The 12,513-nt window shown below is 45.3% G+C and overlaps 1 protein-coding gene across 7 annotated transcripts in view; it reads right to left on the bottom strand.

Annotated features, from left to right (window-relative positions):
- Positions 1-5,114: 5,114 nt before the first annotated feature.
- The window catches only part of Ubox5 (U-box domain containing 5), a 32,350-nt gene continuing 24,951 nt past the window's right edge, over positions 5,115-12,513 (bottom strand). For 6 of the 7 annotated variants that reach the window (XM_046433027.2, XM_046433028.2, XM_058575666.1 and 3 more), the window contains 2 exons: positions 8,585-8,746; positions 5,115-5,835 (listed from right to left, as the gene is read on the bottom strand). In XM_046433027.2, the coding sequence (XP_046288983.1) occupies positions 5,627-5,835; positions 8,585-8,746 (371 nt within the window). In that variant the 3' untranslated portion in view covers positions 5,115-5,626. The remainder of the gene's footprint in view (positions 5,836-8,584; positions 8,747-12,513) is intronic. The other variant, XM_058575668.1, reaches the window with a different exon arrangement.

Below are 12,513 nucleotides of genomic sequence, written 5' to 3'. Positions count from 1 at the left end.
CAGTTTCTGAGACAGGCTAATTACAGGCTTCCTAATTAATGAGCCATGGGGTTGCATTTCATCAGCTGACTCAGAGCTGATGTCTGGGCTCTGGCCCAAGGGAAGGGTACCAAGAGTCAGGGGGGTCTCCCCCACAAGGATGCTTTGCCCTTCTTCTTTTCAAACCCAGTTCTCTTCACCAGTTCACAGTGGCCCCAACCCACCCTTCTTATTCTTGATGTCTTCCTCTCATGCCATTCCACTCTACCAGGACCATACTGGGTTCATCTGATACTGACTCACACATGGTTTCCCAATCAGTTTTTTTTTCAGACTCCTTCAGCCACACACATTCCATACCTGGGGTCTCTGAAACATGACAAGGCCACCCCAGCAGGATACTGAGGCCCACTGTTCCTGTTGGCAGTTTGCTAAAGATCCTGCCCATGCCTTCCTCTTTCAGTAAGTGCACAGGATGGGTACTTTTCCATTCACATTCAGCCATGTTTCTCCATTTATATGCAGCTAATTCTGCTGAGCCTTTGTTTGGGGAAGCATCTTCTATTTTTGTGCCTAGTGTTGTAATAATTGAATTTTCAAGAGTTATGCTGTGGCCTGGTCATGAGGTTGCTATTCCATACCTGCATTCTGCCGTGCCCTTGGTTCTGCATGGTGAATTTTTGGACACAAGTGAAAAGATTCCTGTATGTCATTTGATTGTTGGTTTCCCACTAGATCAATGATGGGATCTGTGGGAAACCATCTAAAATAGAACCTGAGCTAGTCATATTAGCTCCTCATATAACTGAGCATCAGTTTCCTCTTAATCCCAGAGCTGCCTGGATTAAACACATATAAAACATAGTTCATGTGAGGCTCAGAGGCATACATCTGTAATCCCAGTGGCTTGGTAGGATGAGGCAGGAGTATTACAAGTTCAAAGCTAGCCTCAGCAGCTTAGTGAGATCCTGAGCACCTTAGTGAGAAAAGAAAATAAAATAAAAAATAAAAAGGACTGGGATGTGGCTCAGTGGTTAAGTGCCCCTGGGTTCAGTCCCCAGTAACAACAACAACAATAACAACAACAACAAAACCAGTTCAGGACACTGTGCTTGATACTAGAAACTTTTCTTTAATTTTGGTACTGGGGGGGTGGTCAAACCTAGGGTGTCACATATGCTAGGAAAGTGCTCCACCACTGAGTCACATCCTTGGCCCCCTTTTAAACTTTTAAATGCACAGACTTTTTGTTTTTCTTTTGTGTTACTGAAAATCAAACCTAGGACCTTGAAAATGCTAGGCAAGTACCACTAAGCTACATCCCCAGTCCTTTTATTGTTTTGAGGCAGGGTCTTGCTAAATTGCCCAGGCTCGCCTTGAAACTTGCCATCTTCCTGCCTCAAATTTCCACAAAGCTAGGATTACAAGTGTGCACCAACTTGCCCAATAAATGCATATTTTTTTGTTCTATGCATTGATATTTTATTATTAGTAGTAGTAATAGTAGTAATAGTAGTAATAGTAGTAATAGTAATAGTAATTTAACCCAGGGATGCTTTACCACAGAATTATATCCCCAGACCTTTTTAATTTTTTATTTTGAAACAGGTTCTCATTAACTTGATAAGGGCATCAATAATTTAATGGGCTGGCCTTGGATTTGTGATCCTTCTGTATCAGCCTCCTGAATCGCTGGGATTATAGGCATGTAACACTACACCCAGCAAATGGCAAATGCAATATTTTGTGTTGTTTTAAACCCAGGGGCATTTAACCACTGAGCCACATCCCCAGCCCTTTTTATTTTGAGACAGGGTCTAACTAAGCTGCTTAGTGCCTCACTAAGTTACTGAGGTTGGCTTTGAACTTGTGATCTTCTTGCCTCAGCTTCCCTAGCCCCTGGGATTACAGGCATGAACCACCACACTGGCAATAACTCACTTTTTTCCTCATAGAGAAGTGTTGCAAGGGAAAACACAAAATGTTTGTGTGGTCATGTCTCCCCCCACCCCCCAATAATGAGAATTGAGCCCAGGGGCACTTTGCCACCAAGCTACCTCTCCAGCCTTTGTTTTGTTTTTAATTTTAAGGCAGGGTTTCACTAAGTTGCTTAGGGCCTCACTAAATTGTTGAACTTGAAATCTTCCTGTCTCAGCCTCCCAAATTGCTGGGATTACAGGCATGCACCACCACACCTGACTGGTTGTGTATCAAAAGTATGGTTATAGGTAACATTGTTATTAGTATAAACCTTTCATGGAAAAGATTGCCAACCACCACCAGGTTGTCTCTTGCTCTTTTATCACTCATCTCTATGACACTGGAGATTCTGTCACTCTTTGGGGCTGTCAGAGTAGCAGGCAGAGCCATCTCAAGCACCTCTTATAAGAAAAGGGAGTTCATGTTGGTAGTGTGGAGGCCCAGACTGTGGTCAATGCCCAGTGCAGGAAGGAGTTTCGAGCCTGCAATTCTCTCCATCACTCTCCTGCTCTCATTCTCATGAACTGGTACTTCTCCTGACAGGTTCATAAGAAGTAAGGGGCAAGCCACTCCACCAAGTTCATACTTTGGCCTAGCACTATCCAGAACTCTTGTCATGGTGGAAATGTCTTTATCTGTGCTGTCCAATACAGTAACCTCCAGCCACATGAATATCAAGCACTTGAAATGTGGCTGTTGGGACCAGGAGCTGAGTCTTAAATTATATTTACTTTAATTAAATACATTGTAATTAATTTTAATAGACTATCGACTACTATAGTAGACTGTGCAGCTCTGGCCAATTCTCAACCCAGCTCCTCCCCTTTCCATTCAGAACCCAAAGGAATATGCTGCATGTGCAAGTGGGTTGGGAGGCCAGGTGAGGCCACAGTAGGGGTGGCCAGGAAGGTGAGAGGTGGTGGTCAGACCAGCTCAGTACCAGGTCCTATTTCCAGTATGTCTACAAGACCTCTGTGGGAGGTGGCCAGTTTGCAGCAGCCCCATCCCCACCCCAGTGGCCATCACAATCAAGAGTCAGGCCAACATACAATGCCACCGGCAGGAGGTTGAGCAGCAGCCTTGTGCCTGTGGGTGGTTTCCTCCATGGTAGGTCTCTTTGTCTGCAGACCTATTTACAGCAACTCCAGCGTCAGAGGACCAGTTTCCTGGGGAATAGAAAGGCATCCAGCAGCTGAGTGGCCTTAAGCTGGAGGCCAATAGGAAGAAGCAAAACAAGTGTGGGCTTAAGATAAAAGTATGTGTATCTCCAAGGATGTAGGCAGGTTCTGCCTACCCCTGTGGTTCCCATGTCTGGTTTTCCACTAGAGCTGCTAGGGAGTAAGAACCTGCTAGAAATGCAGATCATAGTCAGGTGTGATGTGAATGCCTGTAATCCCAATGGCTCAGGAGGCTGAGGCAAGAAGGATCTCAAGTTCAAGGCCAGCCTAAGCAACTTAGTGGGACTCTGTCTCAAAGTAAAAAATGAAAAGGACCAGGGAGATAGCTCAGTGGTAGAGCACCCTGAGTTCAATCCCCAGTATTGCAAAAAAAAAAAAAAGAAAGAAAAAATGTAGCTCACCAGGCCCCTGCAGCAGGTCTGGTCTGAGAAGTACCTCCAGCATAGCTGTTGGAGGGGAGATGAGGTGAGGGAAGGGAGCAGGCTCTGCCCTCATCCAGGTACTCTGCACTGCTCCCACTAACACCAAGTTGTTGGTTTCCAGGACTGGGCAGATAGGACATCCCCCAGAGAGAACATCTTTAGTGGAGAGCACTGAACACCTTGAACTACTGCTGGTGAAGTTGGCTGTTCCAGAGACCAAAAGAGGGTGAGGGTAGCAAGCACCCCCCCACACACACACTCTAACCACAATGTGCTCTGCTGGGGCTTTCCAGGAACCCAGCACATGGAAGGGATGGTGAGATCCTGGAGTGGTATAGACATTTATAGCCAAAGGGCACACAAGAGCCTCATCAGCAAGGGCATGGCTTGCCATCCATGCTTATGTCCCTGAAGTCTTACATGAGGGTTGCATCAAGGTAAGGATCAGAAGGAAGTAGAAGTAAGGAGAAGACTACCTCTACAGCCACCTTTGTGGACAAAACCCTAGGAACTCTCAAATGCAGATTCCCCCCAGCTACTCTAGAAGCTGAGGCAGGATGATTGCAAGTTTGATGTCATCCAGGGCACCTAGTTGAGACCTTGTCTCAAAACTTCAAAAATTAAAAAAGGGGCTAGGGAGCCAGGCATGGTGGTACACACCTGTAATCCCAGCAGCTCAGGAGGCTGAGGCGGGAGGATCTTGAGATCAAAACCAGCCTTAGCAATGGCGAGGTGCTAAGCAACTTACTGAGACCCTGTCTCTAAATAAAATACAAAATAGGGCTGGGGATGTGGCTCAGTGTTCAAGTGCTCCTGAATTCAGTCCCCAGTACTCAAAAAAAAAAAAAAAAAGGGTTGGAGATTTAGCTCAGTTATAGAGAGCTTGCCTAGCATGTGTGAGACTTTGGGTTTGATCCCAGCACTTTGAAAAAAAAGAACGAAAAAGAAAAAAATACGCAGATTCCCTAAACCCAGCTGCACCTCTCTAAATTCTAGGGTCTGGATGGAGCCCTGGGCAGCAGCCCAAGGCCTGTCTACAGGACTGCGATTAATCTCAAGAACAAAACAGGAGCATGTGGGGGCCAATCCTTCCTTAATATGCTCAGCAGGGAATGAGAACACCATGGTGTACTTTCTCACATTCTGGTGAGTAGAGTCTGTTTGATATGGTAAACAGAATTGTGGGAATAACAAATTTAAAAGAAAAAAAAATACAGCCTATAAACAAGTGTTTTTTTCTGAAATGAGCCACAAGTAGAATAATGCCTTCCCCGCTTCTAAGAGCAGCCCTAGGAGCCAACTGAGTGCATGTTGATACGTGGCTAAGAGGTCACTCAATCCTTCCAACTGGCAAATGAATAGCAAACCTGTCATTTTGGGCTCTCCCAACTGAGTGGGTGTGAAAAATCCAGCTTTTGTTCTTTCAGCTTATTAATAAGAATCACAGCCTAATGGGTTGCAGCGACTACTCATGGCTGCCCTGTGATGGTTCCACTTGTGTGGACGCAGGTGGGGAACAGAAATATGACGACAGAGACAGGCACTCTGCCAGGAGGAAGATGCCAATCATCACTTTATTAAGGCGCTGAGTGTCTGCCAGTCAAAGGAGGAGGCTGAGTCATGAGCTCCACAGCCCCCACCATGGTCAGTATGACCCTGAGACCCTCTTTGCTATCCATAGTCCATTGTGCTCCACTCACAAGGCTCTGCTAGAAAAGGGTATGGACAAGCAATTCAGGGAGCCCTCAGCATGGGTACTCCTGCCCCAGTGGGGTTGGCTTCAGCAGGCCCTGGGATCTGGTAGGGGAGTGGCAGGGAGGCACAGGAGGGTAGGGACATCCCCCATCCTTCCCAGCCAAGCCTATGGCTTTTTTATCCTGTTGCCACCTGAGCAGGAGTGGAGTGTTTCCCCACTCAGTCCCTGTGCAACACTATGAGGTGATAAAGCCCTGGAGAAAAAACAGGCACTCTGTGCCTGCCACCATCAAACTGCAGGAAAGCTGTGACTCTGCTCCTGCTCCCACTCTGCTCCTCCCAGCAAGTGCTTCTCAGGTTGAGGCTGGTCACTCAGAAGTGGACCCGCAGCACATCCTGGCTGGCAACTGGCTGCTGGCAGGCTGTGCATGTCATGGGCAGGGAGCGCTGCTTCTCAGCCAGGCAGGGTCGACATAGGAGGTGACCACAGGGCAGCTGGTACATGGGCTCCTTTCTGAAGTAGGAAGAAAATGTTCTTTTGCAGGAGGCACATTCAGGGCCTGCGATGCTCCCAGGCTGCTCTAAATCAGGAGAACAGGATAGAGTTAGGGAAGGCTATTCCTTGGCCCAGGCTCACTCTGAGAGTCTGGCTTTTTCCTTCCTTAGCCCACCTCTAACTAATCTGGGAGAAGAGGTGACAGGGCACTGGGTAAACTGGCAGGCCTCCTCTCTATAATCTCTGACCAAATCTCAAGATTCCTATGACTGTTCAAGATGAACTGGCCTCCGGGACCAACAAACAGGACCAGCCCTTACCCCTAGTTTCCCAGCAAGGTATACTCTCCTGAACAGGCACAAACTCATCCTCATAATTGCAAGAAAAGGTGAAATGTGACAAGAAAAGAGAAAAGCAGAAAGTGGGCAGTTAGAAGGTCACAAGAGGGACAGCTGAGATTTGCTTTCAGTCACCTTCCCAACACCTCAACCCTTATCCTGTACTACCCTGGCATCTAGGGCAGGCCTCCCAGGGGGCCTCCTGAAGCTCCAGCCACTCCTCCCACTCCTCCCCCTCCCCAAGCTGCACCTGTGGTGCTCTTCCTTCCCTGAGGTCCTTGCCTGAGGAAGCTGCTCTTTATCCCCTACTCTAGGGAGAAGCAGGAGCTGGCCTCACCTGTCTTCCTTCAGGTCCACTTCTCCATTCCTAGCCACCACTTCATAGGGGACCCCCAAAGCATCTCAAACTTTGAAACTTCTTAAACCTTAAAGTTCTACTTTGAAAATTCTTAAACCTAGCCCCCCTCCCACTCCATCCACTTTCATCATTATAATCCCAGCTACTTGGCACATCTCTTCCTGCCTGGATCACTTTCCTCCAGACTTGTCCTGGACATCTATTCTCAGCCCCCATCCATACAAGAGCACAACCTGACTCCCATGCCTCTGCTTTATACCTCCTGGGAGTGCCCCCCACCTTCTGGCACAGTCAATCCCTTATGTGGCCTATGCAGCCTCGTCTCCTTCACACCCACTCTCATTCTTTAGGATCCAGCAACTTCAAATCAGTTCTTTTCTGCATATTTTGCTATTGCTGGTCTCCTGACATTGTGCTTACTGTTCCCTCTGCTTGAAATGTCCTTATGACATGTGGCTCAGATCACACCCCTTTCAGGAAGCCAACCCTGAATGCCCCTCTCCTGTGCCTCTGGAGCTTTTCACAGTTGTTCTCACACATGCCTGTTTCCTCCCCTAGCTCTGGAAGCCCACATTCATGCTTCTCCTCAGTCCATTCTTGGGGCCTAGCAAAGCACTTCATGTGGCCCACATTCAGTAAGTACATGTTGAATGGATCTGACTTCTGCACAAAGGGACCAGACATCAAGATATGCACCTCAGCTCCCTGCACTGTGCACCCCAAACCTCACAGGGAAGTCCAAATTGCAAGGTGGTCTAAAGAGTGCTGCCCTACCTCAACATCCCTGAGGCTGTGGCCAAGAAAGAAGGGCCTGGCCTCCAGTGTTTTCATTAAACAACCTAAAAGAAGCAGTGTATGTCCTCTAAACAAACAGGCCAAGAATCCACAATGAGTTGAAATATTCCTTTTCTTACTGGTGAATCTCTAAAATGAAGGGGAAAGCAGAAAGGAGAAAGAATGCAGGGAGAAGGAATGAAGAAAGGAAGCAAAAGGCCCCAATTCTCTCTAGCACCAATGAGAAGTTCCATTGAAGGGTTTTAAAGGCCTAAAGCCCCAGGGGCAGTTTCAGAGACAGAAAACAAAAGTCACTAAGGAATAAAGAAAAGACACAGAGTGAGATGAGTGAACCACAGTGTGGCTTCAGATGAGATGGAGAGGAGGGGAGGCAGGGCTACAGCATGCAGACCTCAGAGACAGCAGGAGGCTAGGTTCTATTTTAAGTTCAATGGTATGCCATGGAAGGATTTTAAGAATGAACCACAGTTGGTAGAGTGCTTGCCTCCCATGCACAAGGCCCTGGATTCAATTCTCAGCAACACCACCACCACAACAACAAAAAATGAAGCACAGTGATCCTGTTTACATTTTAATAAGATCCCTCTGACTCCTGTGAGGGTACTGAAATAGTGAGTAAGGGTGGCTGAGGGGAGCCAGCAGGGCTACTGCAGGGCTGGTGGAAAAGCAGCAGGAGTGGTGCCATGGTGGCAGTCAAGGGAAGCAGTGCACACAGGAATAATCTAAGAACTACTCTGGAGGAGTAATGAAGGAAATGTCAAGGTCAGGACACTGATGTTCATGTTAAAGGCCTGACACAGGTAGAATACACTGCTTTTTGCCCAGATGAGCTGATTGAGGGGTGGAGGGGAACTTTAGAGGGCAGATACCCATGAAAAGAAGTTGAGCAGCTGTAGGGAGACTGGGGGTCTGAATCCCAAGGAGAAGTAGGAGCTGCATGGAAGGGAAGGGAGCCTCAAACCTCCCTAGTACTCCAGATGTCATATGGGAGACTGGCTAGATGAGAAAAATAAAAAAGAAGAAACAAAACTCCCCAGGAGAGAATATTTAACATAACATCTTAGAAAGAAACACAGCAAAAGAGTAGCTAAGCCATGAGTCCACAGATTGACTAAGGGCTGCCTGAAGAAGGCCTTCTCTGTGAAGGTCAGTTTGCCAGGAAGCCTGTTACCTCCTCTTGGAGAAGGCAAACAAGCAGTGTTCTCCCCAGGTTGGAATTAAGGAAGGAGGGAGCTGGCTACACAGGTCCACAGAGCCCCCAGGGACAAGCCCAGCATTCTGTATAGGACAGGCCACCTGTTCTATGGCTCTGGGAAGATACAGGGGGGAGGGACCCAGGTTACCCAAGCTGGCGCCTGGCCTCCCAGCAGTGCTGCTCCCTCTTATGCCCAGGTGCTGGAGCTGTCCCCTGGTCAGTCGGGCTGTGAAGGAGGGCATGGAACCAAGGGTGGACATCAAGGCAATTTCCAAGCTTTGCGATAGCTTCTGCTCATGGGACACTGGATCTGTTGAGAGATGCAGAGACTACAACATCCAGAGGAAGTTCAGCAAAAACAAAACAAGTCACAAGTCCTTTGAGGGCTACAAAATAGCACCTTCAACTCTATAGACATACATAAATGTAAAAAAAAACAAACAAACAAAAAACCTTCCTACTATCTCTTAGGACTTTGATGACAGAACAGAGGGAGTCATAGGCCTGGAAACCCTGAAAGTTCCTCTCCATCCCTCATGACTTCAAGGCCTTGGGCTCTCTAGCTTCCTGTTCCTGAACAAAGTGCAGGACAGGCAGGGGCCACCTTGTGACTCCATGAGGAACTGCAGCACCCTTTCTAAAGGCCTCCCTGGAGTGCACCAAGAAAAGGACAAAGCTAACAAATACCAGGTTTGTACTCCTACGCCTCCTCCCATCTTCCTTCCCCAGCTGCCTTAGTCTTTGCCTTCCTCAACTTCTCCTACTGGGGCCCTCAACACCAGGCAGTGATAATTGCCTGAGTTCTAGGTGTTGTGTCCTCTTTCTCCTGGTAAGTAAAGCAGAGTGGACTAACCTTAGTCACTCTGACCAGATCATGATCTAGGTAAGTAAAGCAGAGTGAACTAACCTTAGTTATTCTCTCTGACTAGGTCATATCAGAAAGCCAAGATATAGGATGAGGGTGGGGGCAAGAGGGGTTTGGGGGACAGCTGCTCAAGAAAGGCCCCAGGGATCAGCCTGTTGTCAGAATTTGCAAGACTTCCCCAACTCAGGGAGTGGAATATTTTGTCAGGTTTGTAGAACATAGGACATCAACTTAGGGCCTTCAAGGACCACTAGTCCACATGGCTCTGTGTCACCAAGTCTGTCGAGGCCAACACCAGTGAAACTTCTACAAACAGACAAGAGATGTAAGGACCTTGTTGCATCCCATTGTACCTCAGATGCTTCCAGGAATTCCTGGGGTCATGCCAAAGACACAAATGTAACCATTAAGCACATTCTCAGCATAGCCTTTTAGAAAAAGACAGGAAATTAAAAGAATAATAAGATTTGAACAGACAGAGTTTCATAAGGAAAAAAAGAAAAAAGAAAAAAAGCTGCCAAAGAAAGAGATTCCTCCAAAAGCAACAGGCACTAATCACTAAAGGGAGTCTACCAAAGATGCAAAGAGTAGATTATTCTGATACTATTAAATTGTTCCAGAATACAGAAAAGGAAAATTTCCAAATTCTTTTTATGAAGTAAAAAAATCCCTGATCATACAATCAACAAGTACATGAAAAAATGCTCACCATCTCTAGCAGTCAGAGAAATGCAAATCAAAACCACCCTAAGATACCATCTCACTCCAGTAAGATTGGCAGCCATTATGAAGTCAAACAGCAACAAGTGCTGGCGAGGATGTGGGGAAAAGGGTACACTTGTACATTGCTGGTGGGACTGCAAATTGGTGCAGCCAATTGGGAAAGCAGTATGGAGATTTCTTGGAAAGCTGGGAATGGAACCACCATTTGACCCAGCTATTCCCCTTCTCGGTCTATTCCCTAAAGACCTAAAAAGAGCATGCTACAGAGACACTGCTACATCGATGTTCATAGCAGCACAATTCACAATAGCAAGATTGTGGAACCAACCTAGATGCCCTACAATAGATGAATGGATTAAAAAAATGTGGCATTTATACACAATGGAGTATTACTCTGCATTAAAAAATGACAAAATCATAGAATTTGCAGGGAAATGGATGGCATTAGAGCAGATTATGCTAAGTGAAGCTAGCCAATCCCTAAAAAACAAATGCCAAATGTCTTCTTTGATATAAGGAGAGTAACTGGGAACAGAGTAGGGACGAAGAGCATGAGAAGAAGATTAACATTAAACAGGGATGAGAGGTAGGAGGGAAAGGGAGAGAGAAGGGAAATTGCATGGAAATGGAAGGAGACCCTCAGGGTTATACAAAATTACATACAAGAGGAAGTGAGGGGAAAGGGAAAAATAATACAAGGAGGAGAAATGAATGACAGTAGAGGGGGTAGAGAGAGAAGAGGGGAGGGGAGGGGAGGGGGGATAGTAGAGGATAGGAAAGGCAGCAGAATACAACAGACACTAGTATGGCAACATGTAAATCAATGGATGTGTAACTGATATGATTCTGCAATCTGTATACGGGGTAAAAATGGGAGTTCATAACCCACTTGAATCAAAGTGTGAAATATGATATATCAAGAACTATGTAATGTTTTGAACAACCAACAATAAAAAATTAAAAAAAAAATCCCTGATATCAAAGCCTGTCCAAAGATAAATAACAAACTGGGAAAATATATTTTTAGCTCACATTAAGGTCAAAGGGCTAAACTTGATAAAATATAAAAAGTTCCTAGAGATAATTGGGAAACAATAACAACTGATTGAAAATGGGCAAGGAAATGGGCAGTCGATTCACAGAAAAGGAAACACAAATAGTTTTTTTTTTTTTTATTAGGAATGTTCAAGCTCACTAATAATAAGAGATATAAAAACTAAAGCAATCATAAGATACCATTTTTTTTACCTATCAAAATAATAGCTCCTCAATAAATAATAGTTCCTCAATTCCACAACGTGTTAGTAAAGCTAAGAGGAATCTCATATCACTAGTGGAATGGTCGTGAGGGCAACTGGGCAATATCTATCAAGTCTACAGAAGACTATAACCCAGAAATGTGAATTCTATTATACTGTCCTACAGAGACAGCTGCAGTTGTAAAATTATATATGCACCAGGTTTATTCTGTGCAGCAAAAGTTCAGAAAATAACCTACCATCAAAAGGACAGGGTAAGACTGTTTCACTCTGTGTGTATACAATCTGCTTTTCAGTTTTTTAAAACTACATGAATACATTGCTTTTTTAAAAACAAAAGGTACTAAAGTTAGGCTTAGTTAAAATAGCACAGTGATAAAACAGCCTAAAGATTTATGGAATCACCTTTAAAACTCTTACCTAATCTTAGATGTTCCAAATCACTAATCTTTTGTTTCAATTTTGCAGTTCAAAAAACTTAGATTTTAATCTTTTTTCTAAGTTTTAAAACAACTTTTGCTCTAAATCATTCACTCTGACCTAAAGATAAATGTCTACATTGAGGCACTAGAATTTCTGCTCATGCTGCCTAAGCTGAGAAGACTTTTTAAAATTTATACTTTTTCATCTCTCTCTTATACTTTTACTAGAATTAAGTATATTACTTGTCAGTCTTATTTGGCACACATATAAATCACAATGGTCTTTCATGCAGAGCCCATTATGAACATGAACTGGGGTTCATCAAAATGAAGGCCCCAAAACTAAGCCCAATAACTACATGAAGAGGGTGGTGGTGATTGATGGGGAAAGCAAAGCTTAAGCTGTTCAGCTGCAGAAAGGCTAAGCCTGCTATCCTGAGGAGATGGCAGCATCCCTGGTCCCAGAAATCACTAGCAATGCCCTGGGGAAGAAGTGGGAAGCCAGAAGGCTTAAATTTCATACTAAAGAACACTGTAATTGTTCAAGTACTTATTGACACCTGTTCTTCAGTAGGACTTCTCTCTCCTAAAAGTAGGACCCTCCAACTTAGTTATTTTCTGATTTTTTGTGTGCTCATGGCACCTCGTGGTGAGGTAAGGCAGGGAGGATATTAATGCACTTCCACCAGAGCTCCTCTGTGAAAATTCAAACACCCTAGAAGAGTCCACTGATACATGATGAACTGTAAAGACAGAAGATGGAAGACATGGTCTGCTTTGAGGGACTAGAGTCTCTTTTCCCAGAAGT

This window comes from Marmota monax, unplaced genomic scaffold (genome assembly GCF_021218885.2).
Source record: "Marmota monax isolate L192 unplaced genomic scaffold, Marmota_monax_Labrador192_F-V1.1 WCK01_AAM20220418_F8-fsc00014, whole genome shotgun sequence".
In the NCBI taxonomy this organism is placed as follows: domain Eukaryota; kingdom Metazoa; phylum Chordata; class Mammalia; order Rodentia; family Sciuridae; genus Marmota; species Marmota monax.
The sequence above is the reverse complement of the archived record's forward strand: the minus strand, read 5'-3'. Positions and strand labels throughout refer to the sequence as shown.